This window comes from Fukomys damarensis, unplaced genomic scaffold (genome assembly GCF_012274545.1).
Source record: "Fukomys damarensis isolate Sample0158 unplaced genomic scaffold, DMR_v1.0_HiC HiC_scaffold_27, whole genome shotgun sequence".
NCBI classification, from domain to species: Eukaryota; Metazoa; Chordata; class Mammalia; order Rodentia; family Bathyergidae; genus Fukomys; species Fukomys damarensis.
The window spans coordinates 43649202-43672273 of NW_022900939.1; the positions used below are offsets into that span (position 1 = coordinate 43649202).

General features: G+C 37.4%; 1 protein-coding gene across 1 annotated transcript; it reads right to left on the reverse strand.

Annotated features, from left to right (window-relative positions):
- Positions 1 to 38: 38 nt before the first annotated feature.
- Positions 39 to 16122, reverse strand: LOC104857853. The gene is made up of 5 exons (XM_010617926.1): positions 16067 to 16122; positions 13935 to 13976; positions 12083 to 12272; positions 4218 to 4359; positions 39 to 397 (listed from the first exon to the last, which is right to left on the reverse strand). Exons 1-5 carry the CDS (start codon positions 16120 to 16122, stop codon positions 39 to 41), a joined length of 789 nt encoding a protein of 262 aa, XP_010616228.1.
- Between the last annotated feature and the right edge of the window lie 6950 nt (positions 16123 to 23072).

The following is a 23072-nucleotide window of genomic DNA, read 5'->3' on the forward strand; positions in this document are numbered from 1 at the left end:
CCTCAGTTACAAATGGAAAAATTGAACTTTAATACAAATTACACTGAAAAAAATTTACAGAATGGGTGAGTTGCACACAACTGGAATACAAAGCCAGGCTGTTTGACTTGGGAATTCTCACAGTACGATTCTTTGTTTTCTGCATGGCCGAAAATTCCATCAGCAAGAGAACCTGTGAGAAATTCCACAGTGTGCTCGTGCAGTGTAAGTGTTTTCTTCATTTTCTGGTGCATAAGTCCAGCAGAGAGGTTGTAGAGTGTAGTGTGTAAGAGTGAAGCCTCCAAAACTAGACTACTTTGGTCCAAATCCTGGTTTCTTACTTGAAGCAAATTATTTACCTTTATTTGCTTTTCTATGTTTAATTTCTTCCTGCATAAAATAAAGTAAAATGTAGAATCTGTAGATGAAAATAATTGAAAGAATGTGAGAAAATTATATCGACCTATCTTACAGTGCTTGATCTGATGATCCTTTAATATTTTCAAAGTTTACTTTGCACATGAAAAAACCTTACATATTTTAAGTTAAAAAAATTCGGCTACAAATGTCACTACAAGTAAAACTGGAAACAAACCCTATTTTTATAACATATACATGATGAGAATGCTCGAATATCCATAAGTCTTTTTGTTTGTCTCCACCACACCCAAAACAACTATTCTTAGTGGCTCAAATGCTGATTATAGTAAGAGAGCGAGAGAAAGAGAGAGAGAGAGAGAGAGAGAGAGAGAGAGAGCGAGAGAGAGAGACTCACTGCAACCCTTGCATAGTGTCTCGAATAGTGAATTTCATTCCTGGCTTATATCTGGCTTCATTTCCCACATCCTCAGGGATATAGAACCCATTAGACATTTTGAGCATTTGCACTGAATCATGTGTTTGGCTTTATAAGTTGCTATACGCAGATAACTACACAATTCATCATTACTGCAGGTCTTCTTGGATTCTAATGTGTCCCTGTAATAAGTATTTCATGTATAAAACATTTCGTGTAGCAAATGATGGCCAGTATTTTTAAATGTTACAACAAAGAGTGAGGAAAGTAGGAACCCACTGTGCAAGACTGGAATTGAATCTACAGTCTAAATCTATACATTGAAGCCTACTAGATTGGGGGTCCAATCACTGTATGCCCCTTCAGTTCCGTGGGATGAATATTAATTATATTTTTGTTGTGTAATCACAAAGTATACTCTTCAGAAAGGAATTGATATTAAGATACAACGATGTTCAATGAAAATATTACAACAATATTTAAATATTAATTTAAATATATTTATAAGGCATAAGAAAAGTCAATTAAACAATTTACAAGCACTAGAAAAAATTAATCCAATAAAATATTTAAAACTTCTGCCTCTGGGGGCTGGGGATTTAGCTCAGTGGTTCGGTGCCTGCCTTGCAAGTGCAAGGACCCCAGTTCAATCCCCGGTACCAAAAATAAAAAAGAAAAAGAAAATAAAACCAAAAAACTTATGCCTCTGTACTATAACACTAAATAAGTAAAGATTTAAGGTAAGAGTTTTATTTCACACACTAGAAGTATTTCTTTCTTTTTTTCTTTTATTTATTTTTATTTTTTATTTTTATTTTTGGTACCAGGGATAGAACTTGGGTCTTTGTGCTTGGAGGTTGGTGCTGGAACCACTGAGCTAAATCGTTGGCCCCAGTAAAAGTTTTTCAACTACTGAAATGCAAATTAAAATGAATGATCCAGGAAGTTTTTGCTTTTATTCTGAACCCATTTTAGCCTCAGGTTCTGAACATTTATGCTGATAAATTCTTTAAAATCTGAATTATTATTTTCTCACATTTTGTATCTCACAATACTTGGTAGAATAAGCTGTGCATAGAAATTGCTTAGCAATTTTAGTTCAATTGAATTGAAAGCCTTTTGACCAGTTATGATAATGATATCTGCTCATTTATCAAATTCCTGTTTTGAAAATTATAACTGTATAACTGCTTGTAACCTCAGTGCTTTCATGTGAATAGAAACATGAATTAGCATACCTGCTCCTGGATTGCTCTAGTTTCTTGTGAATATATAATAAATGTGGCAGCCCGATTAACTTGTCAAAAAACATTGAAGAGAAATCTTTCATTTTTCATTTTCAAGTCCAACTTCTCCCAACTCTTGTGATTTGAAAATAGCTGACTAAATGCATGGAAGGGCTACAGAAATTAGTGTTCAGTTTGTTTTTACCTTCAGAAGGATACTTCTTAGATGTTCAGACTAATTAATGTGTGATAGGACTATATTAATCATCAACAACTCTAATATTCCTTTGTATAAATTATGAAACTAACATTCCAATGAGAATGTGGTTACTTTAATTATTAAATATTATTGAAAGAAAATTAATGGTCATGGAAATTTTTCTTGGAAATATTGTGGATACCCATTTCTTAGGTGAGATTCCAGAAGTCTGGGAGTAATGAAGTGGAATATTTATCAAAGGAGATTTACTCATATCTCCCCCCAAAATATCTGACGATTAATGTCTCACACAGCTTCAGCATCTTTGGCATAGAGAGATAAGTATATAGATGTGCGTTTCTTCTCGGATCTGTGTCTAACTACAATTCTGCAATTCTTTCCATTGTCGTCAAAGACAACGTTCATATTTCCTTACTTGATTCGTTCGATATAAAGATAAGTATGATTAAAGGAATCATGTATTTCTCACCTCTGGCAAATAACATATTGCTGCAACACTAAAGAAAACTAGACCTGGATTTTTTAAATAAACTAAATGATCTTTGAATATGAGAACTCATAAAATCTTAATGAAGTCTTTTCTTGGGGCATGTATTAAAAATGCAGCAAGAACAGCTACAAAGTGTCTAGTCTTAATAAATAATGATATCCTAATAAGGATCATGGAAACACTGGCTTCAGAGATCCTTAAAGTCCCCAAAATATTTCCAGATGAACTCATTTTCTCATTTTAAAGCAAATCTAAGAGATCGGTTTTAATCTCAGGGAGACTGCAAGTTTGCCATCACTGTAGAATAAGAAAATAAACAGACCTTGCTTGTTCATATGAACGATCATGAAACTTCTGCTTAATAGAGATTCACAGTGCAAAATGGATGCCTTAGGAAAAAACGATGAGAAAATGAAAGAGGATCCTAAAGGTTGGATGGAAAATTTCTATCGGCAGAATTGTTGCAGGCTTATCACATGAGCAAGGCTTGCTTTTTGTCCAGTCTTTATAAATCTATTACAGCTAAGAAGGAAAAGAAAAATCTGCATTTTTATATTAAATAAAATCACATAATGGAAAATACTGAAGATGTAACTTTAATGTTTAGTTCTCTGCACGAATAAATCAATCACTACAAAGATAATCATAATATAGACAAGCAAAGTAGTTCAAACCCTGGCACCAATTCATATATGCATTTCTTCAGCCAGAATTAATCTACAAAAATTGATGAAAACCAAACCTACAGGTCTTTATCTTTAGTTTGTTTTTTCTTTTTCTTGGGGGGGGGTTATTATATTTGTCCCTGGAAAGGAAAATTAAAATCTCACTTTTAGTAGTGGCTATTCACTTTAGATTTCCCATTGAGGTTAAGGTTCAAGAATCCAGGAAATTTATTAATGATTAAGGCCAAAACAAAACCAAAAAAGTAAATAAAGAACAACCGGGAAAACTGAACTTGATTAACACCAAGAGACAAGGCTGAAAATGCAATTTGCCAATTTTTTTCTTCACTTAGTAAATGTCACTGCTTCCCAAAGGGGTAGTATTTTAATGTGCTGTACACTGAAATCCAAATGAAATTCAACCAAACACTCACTATACTCTCTGAAAGTTTATTTTTTAAAAAGAACACATACAATACTACAATCCCTCACATGTCTTTTACTTCTCCAGTATGTGGAGTTTGGCCAGTCCCTTATGTACTGAGCTTGTCCTGTTCCCTTCCTACCAGTGCCCAGCAAGGGTCACCAGTGAGGCACAGCTGCTTTTAGGGATGGACCTGGGACTATGAAAAAAACCCAGATTTGACACACAGCTTTTGGAAACGGAGAGGGGAGGAAAGCTTGGAGAAAGAAGAAGGGAATGTTTAAAGAGAAAAATGAAGAAATATTATGTAGAGGTACACATTCTTTATGATGAATATGATCATTGTGAATGACAAATGTGCACAAATAATAAAAGTGCATAAAAATAGATTTGAGAAAAACAACAGAGCTTACTGACCTCCATTTTCAGAACTCCATGGAACTATTAATGACCTAACAGGACTGGACTTCATGCCTTTTGGGTCCAATCTTGTCTTTCTATAGCTGTTTAATCCAAGTAAATCATTTCTTCTCTCGTGTATTGTTGAAAATAAACTTTTCTGAGAAAAATCAACAGAAGTTTGTGAAGGGTGAACAGTTCCTATAAACAGTCGCAGAGAATAACAGCAGAGAATAGAATCATTTTCATTCTACAGATAGTGTGTGAGTGCGCGGGTGTGCGCGCGTGTGTGCGTTGTGTACAGTGCTTCATTTTGATGCTTCAAACTTTGAAGCCTTAAGTATTTCCAACAAGCTCAAGGCAATTTTGCAGATTCAGTACACTCCTGAAATATCTAATTATTTAAAATCCAGATTTAACTTCTTTTAGTCATTGCTGGCCAGAATATCTTGGCAGCAACTACTCAGCTCCATTGCCGTAGAACAAAATAGTCTTAGTTTGTAAGCAAATGATCACAAGGCCAGCTTTAGCCAATGGTGTAGGTAGCATCTCAACCTCCACTTGAACTCGTAAGTGTAGTAGAGATGTAGAATTTTAAACCAAAATTTGCTCCCATAAATATTTCCACAGCCTAATCGTATTCTCATATAATTTCAGGTGATTATTATAGCTCATGACTGCTTAAAGAAGCATTCTTGTCTGTGAATTGTGTCTAAAATAGCACAGCATATTTTTCGAAATAAGAATTATGTTTGAATTTAAGTGGTTTATCGTTCCATATTGGAAATTTTATTTCTCATTTCTTATTGTACCATTAAAATATTTATATTTAGAGTTAACAGTTGCATGCTCACAAACAAGCACCATCAATATTTTTCACTTTGATGCTTTTTATGATAATACACTGTAATTGGATTCAGCAGTAAATCCAAACACAGCTCTGAGGCATTGACCTTGCAAGGCAGACCACTGAACTGCTGAGCTAAATCCCTGGCTTTAATTTAAAGTTAAATACATATTTTCCAATTATTTCTAATATTGTTTGAAAATGTGTGTATCATAACTAGTAACACTTATGCACTTCTTAAATTTGAGGGAAAAGCACAAGGTTATTCATAAAACTTAGCCCTAAGAAAGCTCATTGCAATTTTGCTCATAACAAAGTTGTTGAAAATAAACACATTATCTGATCTGAAATTTAAGAGAATAAGTTATGACCTAATTTGTTATCTCTTTAATACTTTTACTCTGTGAGAAGAAAATTCAGAGGCATGGAAGTCAGTAAAGAGGCAAAGTAAAAGGAAATATGATTCTGTATATCTTTTACTCTGTCAGAACAAATTGTGAGTTCTTTATATGTGAGTAGCTGGAATCTCAGTGTCAGACCAAATAACCACTATTGAAAGTCCTAAAAGCTAGCAAAAAAAGAGTTCTTGAAGAATCTCAATCTTCCATGTATCCAATTTCCTAAAAAGAATTAAACTAAGAAATTACAATCAATAGTAATAAATATTTGTATGTTTCTTACTGTTTGTTAAGTGTAGTATCCATGTGACTTTTTCTGCCATGTGAAAATCATGGTTCTTATACTGTATAGATGGGAAAATTAAACATTTGAGGTATTACCAATCTTTGTAAAACAAAAATCATTGAACACAGAGCCTCCATTTAAATTTAAGACTTTTGCTTCAAACTTCCTACTCTTTCATAACCATTCAAGGATATCTCTAGCAGAATTTTGGCAGATGCTCAGAAAAAGATTTCATCACTAACTTTTGATACTTTATAATATTAAAAAAGAAATAGGGATTTATTTTGGAACCATTTAATTTATATTAACTTGTATCTCGAAACATTCACCGAGGAGAAGTGAAAGGATTCTAACTATTTTGGGCAAGGATGTCTTTATTGGAGTCTACTGCTTAGCTATCAATTTATCAAAATTTTACATCACCTCCATGGATTTTATATTTGTATAATCATTACAACTATGTTTTTTAACTTCTTGAAGAATCTCAATCTTCCATGTATCCAATTTCCTAAAAAGAATTAAGCTAAGAAATTACAATCAATAGTAATAAATATTTGTATGTTTCTTACTGTTTGTTAAGTGTAGTATCCATGTGACTTTTTCTGCCATGTGAAAATCATGGTTCTTATACTGTATAGATGGGAAAATTAAACATTTGAGGTATTACCAATCTTTGTAAAACAAAAATCATTGAACACAGAGCCTCCATTTAAATTTAAGACTTTTGCTTCAAACTTCCTACTCTTTCATAACCATTCAAGGATATCTCTAGCAGAATTTTGGCAGATGCTCAGAAAAAGATTTCATCACTAACTTTTGATACTTTATAATATTAAAAAAGAAATAGGGATTTATTTTGGAACCATTTAATTTATATTAACTTGTATCTCGAAACATTCACCGAGGAGAAGTGAAAGGATTCTAACTATTTTGGGCAAGGATGTCTTTATTGGAGTCTACTGCTTAGCTATCAATTTATCAAAATTTTACATCACCTCCATGGATTTTATATTTGTATAATCATTACAACTATGTTTTTTATTCAACTAACATTTTTCCCTACAAATTAATTTTATATTGAATGTGTGGATGGACAAAACAAAAAACAAAAAACAAAAAAAACCTAAAAAACACAAAACTGCATAGTTACCTAGAGCACAAAGACAGCAGTGCTGGAACCAGACCAAGCACTGTGAAACTGAGCTGGGCTCTCTGTCACGGCAGGGAGAGTGAGAGTTTGAGCCTTTTTCATAGTCTGCCCACCTGTCACACAGACAGCAGGAAATGACTCAAACAGAAAATGACTGAGGCCTTCAAGATGGAAACCAGGACTTGAAACTCACACTCAGGACCCCATGTGACCCAACTGGTCACAGACTTAGGAAGCTCTAGTCAAACAAGATCAAGTCAAAGGCAGTGATGCTCCTAGAGAGAAAGCCCTAGCACAAGCAAGAGACAAAATCACCCACCATTTAGCCTGTTTCTTAATTACAGCATTCGGGCAAGTGAGCAGATGAGTGACACTCACAGATTTTCTTTGCACAAACAGCGTGGGAAAGCTGGAGGAAATTTTCAGAGTGTTTTCCCTGGTGACACCTTTGCACAGCTTCCCGCTTCTTTACGTGTAGCAGTATAAATTTATGAGAGCCTTTTCTTATCCCCTCAATTAGCTTCACTTTGATAATCCATTTTACTCAGCGTTATCTAAAATTCTTTAAGTTTATGCTTGTGTTGCAAGAGTCCTCCCCCCAGTGAAAGCACAAAGAAGCCAATGAGAGTCACTGCCCACTTTTTCACATTTCTTCAGCTGGACTTTGATTCTAGTAGCCACAGGAATTCCTAAAATAGCAGTGTCTTTACAAATCCTTTATTATTCCCTGTCCATGTTTTCTTCATCAGTTCATTAGATTTATTTTTGTTTGTTTACTTAGTCCACCGTAGCTGTAATACTTTCTTTTTAAAAATAGAAACAAAGAGCTCAAGGGTTCAGATCCGTGGCTTGTTTAAATCTGAATCCGGCTCCCTGAATTCTTTCTTCTGTTTCTGACCTTGGTCACCTGCTGGCTCGTTTCCCTCATCTGTGAAGTCAGGGTGATTATTCACCTCACTGATAAGATTATATGAGAAGGAAATGACTTGGCTTGTGCAAAAGCCTTCAGAAAAATTCCCACACCATCAACAGGCTCTGGGCTTCCCCACTTTACTCGGGAATTTCACAGGCAGGCTAAAATGTGAGACCATTTCACATTATCGTAGACATAATTATCTGCCTCAGTTCTGACCAAGAATAATGTCAACGAATTTGTTTAACTTGTGAACATATGTGCAAATGGGCATGTAAAGGGAAGTCTAATTACTCTATCAAGTTTACCAGTGTCAGTGAATACTCAAATGACTAGACTAGCAAAGGTTGAAAAAACACTGTTGTATTTTATGCAGTTATTTTTTCAGAAGATATGGGAACTTGGAAGTTTTAAAAAGATTTTACTATTCAATGTCTTGTAATTTGGCTGAAAATATCATGTAACAACTTTTGCTCACCGAATATGATCGATCATCTCAATGGTAAATCACACACAAAAAAAGATACTTAGCCATAATTGGAAAGAATGTTTTAAATATTCCATCTTGACCATCAGAGTCTCTGCCAGCTTTTCATTATTCAGACCAAGTATTGTCATGAAAATGAATTCATCAATGTAACAGAGATAAATGAGCCCACACAGAACAGGCAGGATCGTCTTCCGGTTCTTACCAGAGAAATTGTCTCATTCTCCTATTATATCAGTGACAAAGATGTCTGAGCTTTATGAGCTTCGCTTTCCATTTAGTCTTTTTAAAATATTAATGACATGATGATTTAACCTCAAAAATAGGTTCAAGAAAGTGCTTAGAAAGTACTTCCAAGGTTGAAGCCTGCAGATAAAACTAATCAAATTATCTAAAAGATTAGGGTATTTCATGCAAGCAAGTTAATAAAGTTATTATTAATGTTAACCTGAAAATGTGAGTTAAATAAGGCAATTTAGAGAGTCAAAATATTCATATTTTACCCATAAAATCATGTAGTAGGGAAGCATGGAGTAATTAATTAAAACATACTTTTTATGTGCATCATACCTTGTAATAGGTATTCTAGCATGAAGCCAAAAGTATCCTAGCTTGAAGTCAAACTCTAGCTGTTCTATTTCATATATGAGGCTACTTAAAAGTATACTGAATCTTTATGGGTTCTCCATTCCTAAAAATACCAATGAACCTTTTGGTAGAAAACTGAAAGACACCGGGCACAGGTTCAGTGCCTTGGCTTCAGAGGAAAGAATGACCCTTAGCATAGCATGGCATCTAATAAAGTTCACATCCATCTGGGCCTTGCATTCAGGTCTGACAGGAATAAAAACTGCTCCCTTGTGCACTCTTAGGTAGACCTCGCAGCTAGGGTGGTTCTTCAGTGCGTGGCCAAGCTCTTGTGTAGGAATCTTAGCCCCCTGCGGTAATGTTGGGGCTGCTGGACCCTCTGCTGGTGAGGCATTGCCTCAGGACCAATAAGTACTTCTCTCACAGTGTGGCTCACTTCTGTAAAAAGTGAGCTACAGGAGAAGAGGCGTCCTGACCCCTCACGGTAGACCTCGCAGCTAGGGTGGTTCTTCAGTGCGTGGCCAAGCTCTTGTGTAGGAATCTTAGCCCCCTGCGGTAATGTTGGGGCTGCTGGACCCTCTGCTGGTGAGGCATTGCCTCAGGACCAATAAGTACTTCTCTCACAGTGTGGCTCACTTCTGTAAAAAGTGAGCTACAGGAGAAGAGGCGTCCTGACCCCTCACATTCCTTTCTCTTCCCATCACAAAAGCTGCTGGACCCTCTGCTGGTGAGGCATTGCCTCAGGACCAATTCACAGTGTGGCTCACTTCTGTAAAAAGTGAGCTACAGGAGAAGAGGCGTCCTGACCCCTCACATTCCTTTCTCTTCCCATCACCAGCAACCTCTTCCAAGTGTCCTGGGCCCTGGTTCATCCACACTTCATGTGTGCCACACAGAGCCAGCACGGCGCTCTTACAACCCCAGCACCGAGAGTTCACTAAAGCACCTCATCCATGCCCCGACTCACCATGTAGTCATCCAACAGTAGGCGCTCTGAACATGATTGTTGTGGAAAGCTGTTTTAAGACAGATGAGTAATGACAAAGGAAATGACTTTGACTGAGAAGTTCTGTTGCTATACTGAAATACTATAGAATTCATAATATTTTTTGGCTTTTTATTTCATGTGAAAATAGTTTACACAGAGAGAAATTTGTGTCTCAGAGTTCTGGAGGCTGGAAATACAAGGTCAAGGGCCTAGCAGATTCTCCAGCTAGTGAGGATCAACTTTCTGGTTCATTCTTTTCTCTCAGCCCGAACATGACATAAAAGATATCAATGCTCTCAAAATATCATCATAGAGACCTCACCCTCTGGCAAGAGAAGTCACTGACTGAAGGTTCTACCTCCTCACATCATCACAAGTGAGGTTAGGATTTCAGCATACGAATTTTTATAGGCACACCCAGTGTATTGCAAATATTTTCAAAAACCCATTTAACTATGTGCGATTGAAAGTGTAGATGCTACAGAACACCTTGGTAGCTTCCAGCTTGAACTGAAGCTTCCAGACCTCTGCAATATTCTTAATAAAGAAAAGAGAGAAACTATTACAACAGGAAAAAATGGCGTTTCTTGGAAGGCACTGTAGTTCAGCTATGACAAGTGTGTTTGAAGAAGCAAAAGAAATGACACAAAGAATTAAGGGAAAAAATGTTTTCACAAACAGTATTAATAAATATGTTCTCCAAAAAGAGAGAACCAAATGTAAATGCTCAAGTTGAAAATTATAGCAACTGAAATGCAAAATCTTACCATGGAGACACAAGAGATTTGAGCTGGTAAAAGAAAAAAAATTAAAATATCAGATATGTCAGCCGTGGTCATTCGGTTCCATTAGTGACCTGTAGGAAACCTTCAAGTCCATAAATGCAGCATGCTGGGAGTGACCAAAGAAGGAGAGAATACTAAAAGACGTTCTTCAAATATTTGAAAGTTGAAAAACTTTCCAAATGGTTTGGAAAATATTAATATTCACATAGAGAGAGCTCATAAAACTCCTGGTGGAGCACACTCAGAGTTGAAACCTAAGTACTTTGAAACATCCTAATCAAGCTGCTGAAAAGCAATACAGAATGTTTAAAATAGCAAGAGAAAAATGGCTCATCCAGTGGAGGACACTTCCGTGAGTTTAGCAGCTGACTTCCCACACAAGCACAAGAGCCACAGCGGGTGAGATGACCCTACAGGTGTCAGGGGAGAGAAAAAGGACAGTCAGCTAAGAGTCTGAGGCCCACCCAAAACGATTCTTCAAAACTGAGAGATAAACCTGGATAATATCAGGCAAAGAACAGCTGAACGTGACCAAGCAAAATGACAGCTCCTACAATAAGGAGCAGGTCCTGTCTAAATGAAAAGATGCTAGTGAGGGACTTTCATTCACCCCAAGAAGTAAATAAAGGACCATATCAGAGTAACTCAGCAAGGTTAAATGAGGATGTACCTGAATTTTTGGCTTATAACATTTTCTATACCACAAGGCTTTTATGACAAGTCCATACAGCATAATTATGAAGGTCTTTCCTCTGTGACAGAAAGGTGGATTTAGGAAAAGGAGCTATACTGTAAGGGTTTTTATTGCATTTATTTTAAGTTAGTGTAAAACTAAACTATAAGACTTTACGAGCTGTGTTGTAATTCCCAGAGCAAGCAGTAAGAAAATGATTTAAAATATAGTGAAAGAAACCAACAGAGAATTAAAATTACTACTAGAAAATATGTATAATGGGATACAGAACCAGGCGAGCAAAATGGCACCATACCTGATAAAAGCCAAACGGAAGTGTACAGCTATGAATTCCAACTCGTTAGTATTTGCCGTAAATGTAAGTGGATTAAAGGTTCCAATCCAAAGTCTGGATTGAAGAAAAATGACCATGGAAGGTATTTATGATCCCCAGGTAGCTGGATTGCACAATTAAATGTTAGTAATCTGAGCCTGTGCCTGCCGCAGAGCCCTGGCAGCGTTCCCCCGGGACGAGAAGCCCGTAAGAGCACTGCCTGCTGGCCCTGTCCCCTTCCAGAACTCTCCTAGTCGCTGCAGTTGCTACCAGGTGAGTTGCATTCCTAACAGTTGGACCCAACCGTCTACCTCACCCTGTCTGTTAATATCTAGCTCCAACCTTATCCCTCAGATCTTCCAAACCATCGCAGCCCACAACCCTTGCAGAGGATTCGACTAATGATTAGAAACATGTCTATACTTTTGCCTCACCCCACGTTTTCTGTGCAAAGTGATGAACAGCTGTTCCAACTGCAGCTGGCGTTCTCCCCTTTTGGCCATCATTAACGGCACCCTCTGCCCTGCTGCAGTGCGGCCGCAGCCGGTTTCTGTCGCAGTTGTCTGAGCGCTGGTCTTCCGCCTTCCCTGTCCACTCGGCCTGTGGCACAGGTGTCTTCTGAACCTGCGGGGTGAGCCGGATAGAGCGGGAGTTGGATTCCTGTGACTGACCCAACGAGTCACCTCAACTCTTGTTTTCTCAAACTAATAGAAATGTATCCTCTTCCTATTTCTTCAGACAAGAGTCCAAAATCAATGTGATTAGGCTGGAACTAAGCTGTTCTCCCGGGCATAAGACCCCAGCAGGCTCCGGGGAGAACCCGTTCCCTGTCCGTCTCGGAAGGGCGGCTCCACTGACGGCTCGAAGCTGAATCGCGCCCAGCGGGGCCTCCACGCTGCCCTCTCTCTTCGCGGGTCTCACCCAACCTCTCTAAGAGGAAGTCACGCTACCCAAAATGTGGTAACGCCTTCCCAGCTCTCTGCTTGCTAATCGTTGGCATATCATTATAAAAGCCTACCCTGAGAAATGGGACATTTATAATACAACCACACTTTACCACGTCAAGTCCCACACATGCCTACTAGAGTAAACAATTTACTGAATCTGTTTTTAGTCTGAAGAGAGGTAGATAATTATAGATACGAGCATACTAATTACAAGGTGAAAATTACAGAAATTTGGCCAGTTCTGTACAAGCAGAAGGACGTTTATTTTATTCAATGATTGCTTACTGAAAATCTGTTCCTTTAAAAAGGAAAAATTCGATGTACAAAGGTGAATAACACACAAGATGTTTTTAATGAATTTAATCCATTTCATTATTAATAATGTATTATTTTTATATTGTAATTGTCAATAAGTCAGAAAAATTGTATTTTTTTCAAAAAATAAATTATTTGTACTTTAAACACACAAAATTATTTAGAAAAATTAAACAGGGCAATAAGTTTAATGAATTCTTTATTTTGCTAGTCACTGTCTTTCAATAAAATAGAGAAAGCACGATACACTATTTTAAATTTTAGTTGACATTAATGTCAGGTTAAGCACTTAGGGTTGATTCAGAGATATTTGACATAAATCACAGACAATGTCTCCAGGTTTGACAATTGCTATTTAGTTCATGTATCCACTTATTATTTATTGGACAGCTCCTCACCATAATACTAAAGAAGTCAGTTAAACATAGAATGAAAGAAAATTGTAAATTTTTTAATATCAAATAATAAAAAGGAAAAAAAATCCTTACAATTATTTTCTAAAATTGGCAAAAGCATGACAGAAATCATTTTAATCATGCTTTGTAATGATAGACTTTCCCTAAAGCATTTTGATTACCTGTTTTGTACTTATCTACTTTCAAGCTAGATATGTGACTCATTTCCAATAATATTATAAGTACATAATTAAGTACTAATAACTAAACTTAATTGAAAGGGTGTTGGGGCCTGGTATGTGCTTAAAATTTCATATGTGTTGTCACTAATACATCCCTTTCATATGATTGGTACTATCATAAACATTTAATATTTAAGTTTTTCAGATGAGATTCAAATTAAGCAAGTTCCCAGAGCATCTCTCTCTCTCTCTCTCTCTTTTTCTCTCTCTCTTTCTATCTATCTATCTATATTTCACTACAGAAAATAAGAATAAACACAGGCCTGACCACAAGTTGATAATCTGTCCATTATTCTATACATTTTCCAGCAGGAGTAGGATTGTGAGTTAATTTTCTTATTGCCCAGACAAACTCCCCAGCATCCAAAATTAAGAGGAAAGGTTTACAGTATTTGGCTCCCAGTTTGAGGTGTCAGCCCATAATCGTGGCTTGGCAGAGGGACATGGCAGAGAAGATCAGTTCATGGTAAAGCAGGGCAGGCAGATTGCATGGACAGCAAGTCCAAGTGGCCTCAGCAGCGCCCATTCTATATTCTGTCTAGGCCACTGCGATCAGAGTGGTGCCAAGCCAATCAGTGCAGGAGCCCGGCTTGAAAGCATACTGGGGGGGCTATAAAGTATTATTGAAGTGAAACTGGCTACCGACTACATTGTGAGTCTGTCCTAGGCCCACGTGATTTGCTAGACAAGCCTTGGCTGGTGTATGGAAACAGAACTCCCTATGCCAATGTCACCGTGGAGATTTCAGTGAGATGATTCTGTGACATCTCTGATAGTAAGAGAACATGGCAGAGAGGATTTACGACTCTGTACAGCCATTTCCCAGATCAAATGCTAGCTAAACGCTAGGTGACTTGTTAACTAACTACAGCTTGTCCTTCCCTTTATAAGCCTGGTTCTCATTAGTGTCTTAGTCCCGTTGTTGCCTATTATCTGCCTTTATGCAGCCTGTTCTGCTGTGTGTCAATAAATACTGACAACTCTTAGCTAAGAAGGGCTTAGGCCATCTCAGACCCACATTAAAACAATCCTATCTCTTTGTCTGTCTTTGTCTTTTATCCTTCTCTGTACCCTCAGTGCAGAGGTCTGGCAGCCCCTGATCCATCAGTGCACTAATTTAGTAATTACATGCCATTAATCCTAGTACCCTTAACCCTAGCATTGAACCATGAATCAAACACACTCTCTAAATTCAGCCACCTCTAAAAAAAGCACCACCTATGACTGCATAAGGCTTTGGCAGAAAATTTGAACAGGAGCCACGGTAATGTGCATATGTATGTATGTTTGTGTATAAAAACTACTGGAATCCCTGAAAAGTTACCAGAAACCTCTGCAGTAGGTTCTAGTCTCCTGCCCAGTGTACAACACAGGCCTGAGGGGGGAAAAAACTAAGAGAGACAGAAAGCAGAGTCCTGGGATGACCAATGCCAGTGCAACAGACAAAGGCACTGGTCCATCCAAGCCACTGGTTTTTACTGGTAATCAACTGGTGTAAATGAAAGTTCTGTGCAGTTTCTATGGAAATTAATGTAAGCATGCTCATAAAGGATGAGGCAAAGCATTCTCAAATTAGGAACAGAGCAGACAAAATATAGGGTTGTAATTAGAACATTGCCTTCTAGTACGAAGGTTTTCGTTGTGGGAATGGAATTTAGATGCGAGTTACTCTGACCTCAGCATGTAGGCTTCAGACTCACTTCTACAAGCAAGTCAATTGAGATAACTCCTTACAGTCTGCTTTGGGCATAATCAATATTGCCTTCTACCTGGCTTTAATTAATTACTTTTATATTTGAAAGAGTAAGCAAAAATAAGAACCAAGATATATCATGTACAGGTACAAACAGCCAGTGATGAAATGTGATCACAATGTATACCCAAAATGTACCCTAAATTCAATGGATAAAAAAATGTAATCTGAAGTGGACTGTATTCCTTTCAAACATGAATTATCCAGAGCTTAGTCCAATTACAAATTAAATATAATGGCAAAAACGAGTGTTGAAATTATTTTATAGTTATTTGCTAAACTTTCTTCATTTATTTTTAAATAAAACTTTCCATAGTTAAGATTGGCAACGAACTGAAGTAATTGCCACTTTATAACTGACAAGATAATATAATTCTAAACAAACACTAAGTATTCGTGCTACTATCAATGATAAGCCACTGAGTCTGTGCATTAGATTTCTTCTCACAGCACAAAGCTTTATTCAAACACTTGCTCCTCTTTTACTTTTAAAATTATTTTATACAATTTTCATTACCATTGTTTATTAAAATTTTATAAATTTGTTTCATCATCCTCAAAGCAAAATTTTCAAGTATGGAAATAACATTTCCGTCTTTTATTGTCAAGGCACATAAAGCTAAACTGTCGATTTGAAGATGCACATTTTTACTATGTGAAAATTAAAAGGCAATGTTGGGCATAGACTCAGCCTATTATTATCAATCATTTTGTTTGAAGAAATTAAGTCTGGATCGCTGTGACTAATCTCCAACCGATCTCCAACCGGAGTTTTTCCTTCTGTTTATTGCGATAGGCTAGCACCGATTCCACAGTCCGCATGGTAACATCCGAGCGCTCTCTGAACTCAGAACGGTGGTGTTCGCTACCTTTTCCTAAGTGGGACACTCACGCAGCAGGTGTGTGCATCCTGTTTGTACCGCCTTTGCCGCTACTGCTGCTCTTAGTGCTGAGTAGCGCACTCCCCTGTGTCTTCCTTCATGCACAGAGCACACTCTGTCCCAATCTCCTGCTGCCCTCGCTCTGCCCCGACCCCTCCTGAGATCTTCTTTGTCTTGCCCAGCAGTCGCTCTCCCACTTGAGGCTCTGGGTCTCCAGGACTCTGGGTCTTTTCTACTTTATCCATAACGTTTGTAGCTTGAGGTCAGAACATATTTTATAGTTTAATTTCTTATTGCCTGGATCCTTCCACATTAAGGCAAACTTTCACAGTAAGGTTTCTACTATTTTGTTACCTCTGTAAATCCTTTGTCTAGATCTGGGTCTTATTCATAACGCAAAGCTGTTATGTATGTTTTATTTAAGTTTTAATTAATACATTAGGTAAACATGTCCTGATTTTTCCTCATCATTTCACCTGTACAGATTTATTCTTTATGCTACTTCAAATTTCAGTAGTTTTTAAGCCATTTCTAATTGTAATGCTTGTATATGAAGATTTAACATGGTTTAATTTACATGCATTCAAGGTGCAAATTTGAAATCAGTCATGTGCTTCAAGATAACTTTATTTTCCTTATTTTTGAAAAAGTGATATAAAATCAGAGCATAATATGTACTATTTTCTAAAGCAAGAAAACAAATGATATACCAAATAAATTTTTACTTTAGATTGCTTAAAACAAATGTATTATTTTATTCTCTTCAAAAACATGGAGAACATCCTCCTAATTGCATCATTATTTTATTTTGGCACGCTAATTAAGTATTTATTTTAGTGGCTCTTGAGTAATATTGACTTCATAATGATTTATGTTAAATTAATCTCTTTTAAAACTTATTAATTTTATAATTTGCACATAAATTAGCAATGAATAAACTAATGATTTACTCAAGTGGCACTTCGTTGTTTTAGGAGAGAAAATTATGAATTATTTTAACTTTAAAGATAGAAGTTTTCAAATTGTTCCTGTAATGGTGTATAATTATTTTTTATATTTGGGGAAACTTTCTGCCTTAAAGGAACCATGCCTTATGCTGGTGTTCTAAGTGTTTGGGTTTATTTTGATAAGGCCTCTCATTTCACTTGCATTGTTTTCCTATTGTCCAATGCTACGCTGTTGGAATGAGGACAGGGGTTGCATGGGAGCACAGTTCAGAAAGGTGCAGGAGCGGAGGTGAAGGCCACACCGGGGTTTGGCCACTACAGGAAGGTGAGGTGGGAAGGTGGCACATCCCAGCCCAGCCCGGGCAACTTAGAGAACGAAATGCCTGAAAAGGGCTGGGGGTACAGCTCAGAGCAAAGGCTGTGGGTTTAAACTCAGCACTGCTAACTGGCTAACTAAGTGGGTACCTAAATGAAGAAAAGGTACATATTATCCAATGAAGTTCTCATGAAAATGACCAGTGGAAAAAGCTTTCCTCCTTCTCTGAATCCTAGCCATTAAGGCAACAGCTTCTCATTCGATGAAACTATCATTCCACCACTTAAATATTACTGGTTGAAATTTAGCGTATAGAAATAAGTTATAATTTATAATGAATGTCTTAGTAATGTTTTTAGGTAAATTTCAGTCCTGAACTTTATTACCAAGTACCAGACCAGATTATATGGAATAGATTTAGACCAAACTATGTGTAACTAAGTATATACATTTTGCACAAATTTTATACCAGTATTTGTTGAGTAGATTATATGAATAGCATATTAAGACATTTGTACATTTCCCTATAATGGTGCATTTATTGAAATATATATGATTAGTTTAGTGCAACCAGCAGCCGCATTAGTAAAGAAAAGAGAATTTGGTACAGGACAAAATCTGCTGATGAGGTAAGGCCTGGATTTATGGGAAGATTCCTCAGAAGCTTTGTGAAGGGACAGCAGAGAATATGACGTTCTAAAGGACAGTGTCAAGAATAAATACCAAAGGTACTTTTCAGACATAGAATCACTTCATAAATATTCCTTGTGACATTGATTTTGGAGGTGATAATATAATCAACTAAGATAAATCAAAGCTGCTCACCTGATGTTATTTCCTAGCGCTGACGGTGAAACTCGGGCCATGACATGTGTCTCAAAGCTAAACTGAGCTGAATCCTCAGAACTGTGGGATTCAGCTGTGAGTACAACTATTTTTTTATTTTAAGACATATAACAGAATGTCTTAAATCTATTTACGGCCTTCGATTGTCAAGGTGAATGACAGGAATTTGAATTGAAAAACTACTTTCCTAATGTCATAGAAATAGATTGCTTAAAGGAAAAGAAAGTATTTTGTCACCAAAACTACATATACTTTCCTTGACCTTGACAAGGAGCACGACTTGAGAATTTGCAAAAAGACTTCAAAAGGTCATGTCTTCAAATCATTCTAAGAGGAACATCTGAAAAAATGAGCCAAGGACACAAGTCCTGGTCTGTGTTCTGTGTCTGAGAGATGGGTCGATAACAGGCACACAGTGCTTCTTCCAGTTTCCGTCATACATGGTGTGGTCTCCACGTGAAATGCCACCTCTCGCAGAGGCTGTCTGCCCTGTGGAGTCAGCTCTTTTCTTCTGCTGGTTAACTCCAATTTCTGGCCCATAATTTGAGTTGTTTTTCCCTTTGGCCAGCCTCCTATTGGTGGAGGTGGCTATCCTGTCAATTTCTGAGTTGTGTTCAGTTGTGCTAAGCAGAATGCCTGCATTACGATCCCTCCATTTATTTTTTTCAAATTCTTTTTTGGGATTCAAACTATTTTTTCTGCTCTCATTGAGTTTATTGGTACATTCTAGGTATACAGTACAGTTACATTCATTATTGGGATCTTGTACCTCTACATGCCAGGTCTTGGTTCTCATTTTTTCCCCTTGTCCCTGCCCTCCCTTCACACCCCCACCCCTCCCCATTTACAAACAGTTTCTTTCCATTTTCTCATATTTTTTTCCTCTTCCTTATTACCTTTCCCCTACCCTTCGCACTTCTCCTACACCTTTAGGCCTTTTCTTCCAATGTGAAATAGGATCCCTCCATTTATTAAATGTGTCTCTTATTTTTTAATTACACCCTATCTATATGGTATCTTCCATACCCCCATATACCCAGGAAACACAATTTGAGTATTCACCAATTTTAATTATTCATAAGACAGTACATATTTTGACAAATTATTATTAGTATTGCAAAATTCAAACAAAAACAGATGTAGAAAAATCAGCTCACACTTTTGAAGTTAATGCCTGCAGCATTTAGTTTTCCAGGGGGAAAATATCTTGGAATTAGGCAGGACTTCAAGCGTAGTTTGAAGTAAACTGTTTCCACCTCTCTGTGAGTCCTGCCTTCTGGAATCTTACAGACATTTTCCACACTTGAGACCCTCAGACTTCTCAGAGAATGATCCATCCCCTGGAATTAGCAATCCCCCATAATTTAACTGCAACACTGACAGTCTTTTTACCTTTTGTGTCCACCGGTGCTGCTGTCCCACGTAGACACAGGCACACGTTGCATCATGAATTTTTAATTCACTCCTCCTTTTGGTGAAATGGAGCTGGAAGTGCACTGGTAAGGGTACCTGAGGGATCTCACTGCTACATCTCACCCATCCTACAGGTGGGATCTCACCCACCTCTGCAGGCGGGTGGCAGAAGACATAACTCCAAGCCATGTAGTCCACAAGGGTGCAGCCCGGTCTGCAAAGAACAGAAACCAACAGTTAGGCTGAACACAGAACAGTAATGAAGCCCAAGATAAGAGGAGACTTTGTTGCATGCTGCTTATATACACTCCTTGAGCACCCAGGGGCAGTTTCCTTCTGTCACAGGAGCAAATGCAACCTAAGGTAGGACGGTAGGAGAAGAGATGCCTCCTCGGTGTCTATGCTTCTCCTGCATCTCAACACTTGCTAAAGCTTCAAATTCAGTTGGAAAGTCCAAGCTGTAATCTACATATACTATGAACAGCCGGGCATGGAGGTGCACGCCTATAATCCCAGCACTCAGGAGGCTGAGACGGGAGGATCGCTGTGAGTTCAAGACCAGTCTGGGCTACATAGTGAGTTCCAGGTCAGTCTCAACTACATAGTGAGACCCTGGCTAAAAAAAAAAAAAAACAAAAACAAAAAAAACAAAGAAACAAATAAATATAGTATGAATGTTTAAGTAAAATTATTACAGTATAAGACAAGTTGCTATTTATTCTCCTCAAATTACTCCCTGTGGCCTCCAGCACTCATCCCAAGTTCTTACGGCTTTGTGAAGTGGTTCTAGAGTACTCCTTCATGACTGTCTTTACCTGTGTTCTCCTGACTGCCTCGCTGTCACGATTCTCTCCCCACATTCACCTTTCTTGTTCTTTGGGACCCCAGGGAAGAACCAGAAGTCACACAGGGCCCGACCCAGTAAACAGGCGAACGTGGATGCAATGCAGGACCGTGTTTCGGAGCCAGGCTGCCCTCAGCAGCTGCGTTCAGTGCTCCAATCCCCTCCGAGAGACACCCCAGCAGAGGACTTCTGGGGCTTCTTCCAAAGGCAGCACGAGTGATGGGATGCGTGTGTTCAGAGTGAACAGAAGGCTCTGTGAGGGATTAATGAGATGTGTCTTTTAATGTAATACATTTTTAATTTAAAATTTCACTGTATGTTGTGATCTACTCTTGATAGCCTAAATCCATCCTTTACCCATTCTGCCACAGATCTGACTCTTCTGCATTTGGAATCTGTGACAGGACAGCTAAAGAAGGAATAATCCAAAGTGCTCTTCCATTATTTTCACAGTCCAGATAAACACTTTTCTTCTTTAACTTTATAAAAATAATTTTATTGAGATACAGTTCATGCACCGAGACTTCCACCCTTATCACATCTAACATAGAGTGATTTTATTATGGTAACCAAACTAGGAGACCTTCACCACAACCTACTTTCGGAACGTTCTCAGCAGTGCAGAACAAACGGTGTACTCATTAGCAGTCACTCACCATTTGCTCCTCCAACTTCACACCACCACTGATTTTCTTTCCTTGGATTCTTCTACATATATGGAAATTTGTTATTGGTGAAATTGTGTGCTCCGTATACAGTGGTATCTGGGCTCACAAACTTAATTCTTGCCACAGTTCTGATCACAATCCAAACTGGAGGAGAACCGAAACAGATTCAGTGATTAGGTTCAACGTGGAACTTGTGGGGAAATTTCATTCAATTCTTGTCCAATTCTATTTGTGACCAGAATTACGGAAAGAAGGAAGTTTGTGAATGGAGTTACCACTTGTGACAAAGCTTTTAGGGAGAATTCCATCCATATTGTGTACATGGAGTGTTATGTGTTATTGTTTTTGTTTTCTACGTTGTTGCTACTAATAATTCAGGTATGCCTTCATGTGAGGATATACCTTTCATTTAACGTGGGTATTTTGATCAATGGTAAATGATGGATCATACAGTAACACTATGCTTAATATTTGAGGGCCTCCAAAATTATTTTCTTAAACAGATGTACCATTTTAAAATTCCCATAGCAATATCCAAAGATTTCAATTTATGTACATCCGTGTCAATAGTATTTAGGGTTTGTCTTTTTCATTTTAATCACCTAGTGAGTGTAATGCAATATCTTTTTTGGTTTTGATTTGTGTTTCCCTAAAAATTAATCATACTAAAGATACTTATGGGACATCTGTATGTCTTTGATTCATAAATGTCTACACATATCCCAAAATAGATCAAAGAACTAACAGTTAAAGAAAAAATGGCCTACTGTAAGATAAAATGCTCAAAACTCATGAAGTCATAGGCAAAAAGAAGGACTTGCTGAACAGAACCTGGAATGCATAGAAAATAGTCGTACTGGGAATGAAGAAACGGGATTAAATCAACTTAAACAGTGTCTGTGCAGCAAGAAGAAACAGCCAGAACAGTGAAAAATCAACATAGAGAATGGGAAAAATTGCCAGCTATTCTTCAGACAGAGAAGTAATATCTAGAATATATAAAAAACCTTAAATATTAGACTTCTCAAAATAAAAGATCAAATAAAAAATGGGCAAGTGTAACAGATACTTCACAGAAAATGAAATTCAAATGGCCAATAAATACATGAAGAAATAAATGTTCAACCTTACTGCTAATAGAGAAATGAAAATTAAAAAACAGCACTGAGATTTCATCTTATACCAGAAAGAATGGCCATCATCAAGAAATCAAATCATAACAATTATTTGTAAGGTTCCAGCCAAGTGAACACTTCTACTTTGTGGGCTGTACTACATTCTTATTACAACCACTGTGGAAATCAGTAAGGAGATTCCTCAAAAACTAGAGCTAGAAATTCCATTTGCTTCAGCTATTGACTCTGAGTACCTTCCCCAAAGAGAGACTTCATATTTCAGTGATATATGCGTTCCCATGATTACTAAATCTTGGAAACAGCCTATCTGTCCATTAGTAGATGAATGGATACAAAAAATATGAGTATTATTCTGCCGTAGAGAAATACAAACATGAGTCATTTGTGGAAAAATGGATGCACCTTGAGATAGTAATGTTAAGTAAAATAAATGAGACACACAAGCCTGAATATTACATGGTTTCTCATATATGAAAGCCACCGATTATAACTAAAAAGCTAAATAAAATATAGATAATGATAAGTAGGGACATAGAATTTCTGAAATAGATACGGAATTAAGAAATGGATGGAGGGGTGAGGGAGAGAAGGGAAAGGGATGAAAAAAGAAATTAACACGTGTTGTGTACTTGTACCGACTCCATGCAAAGAATGTGAACATTATGTACTGCAGATATGTACTAATAAAAACCCTAAAATTTGGGCATGAGTATTTTGTTAG

Bases quoted from the DNA above. Each gene is read 5' to 3' on its own strand.
- LOC104857853 (XM_010617926.1), bottom strand. From the start codon at position 16,122: ATGCGGACTGTGGAATCGGTGCTAGCCTATCGCAATAAACAGAAGGAA. The intron at 13,977-16,066 runs GTTGGAGATCGG...CCCTCTGCCAAG, and splicing joins AAACAGAAGGAAAAACTCCG to CCACGATTATGGGCTGACAC. The intron at 4,360-12,082 runs GTGAGGCAAAAG...GATTTTTCTCAG, and splicing joins CTTTGCACAGAAAACGTGGG to AAAAGTTTATTTTCAACAAT.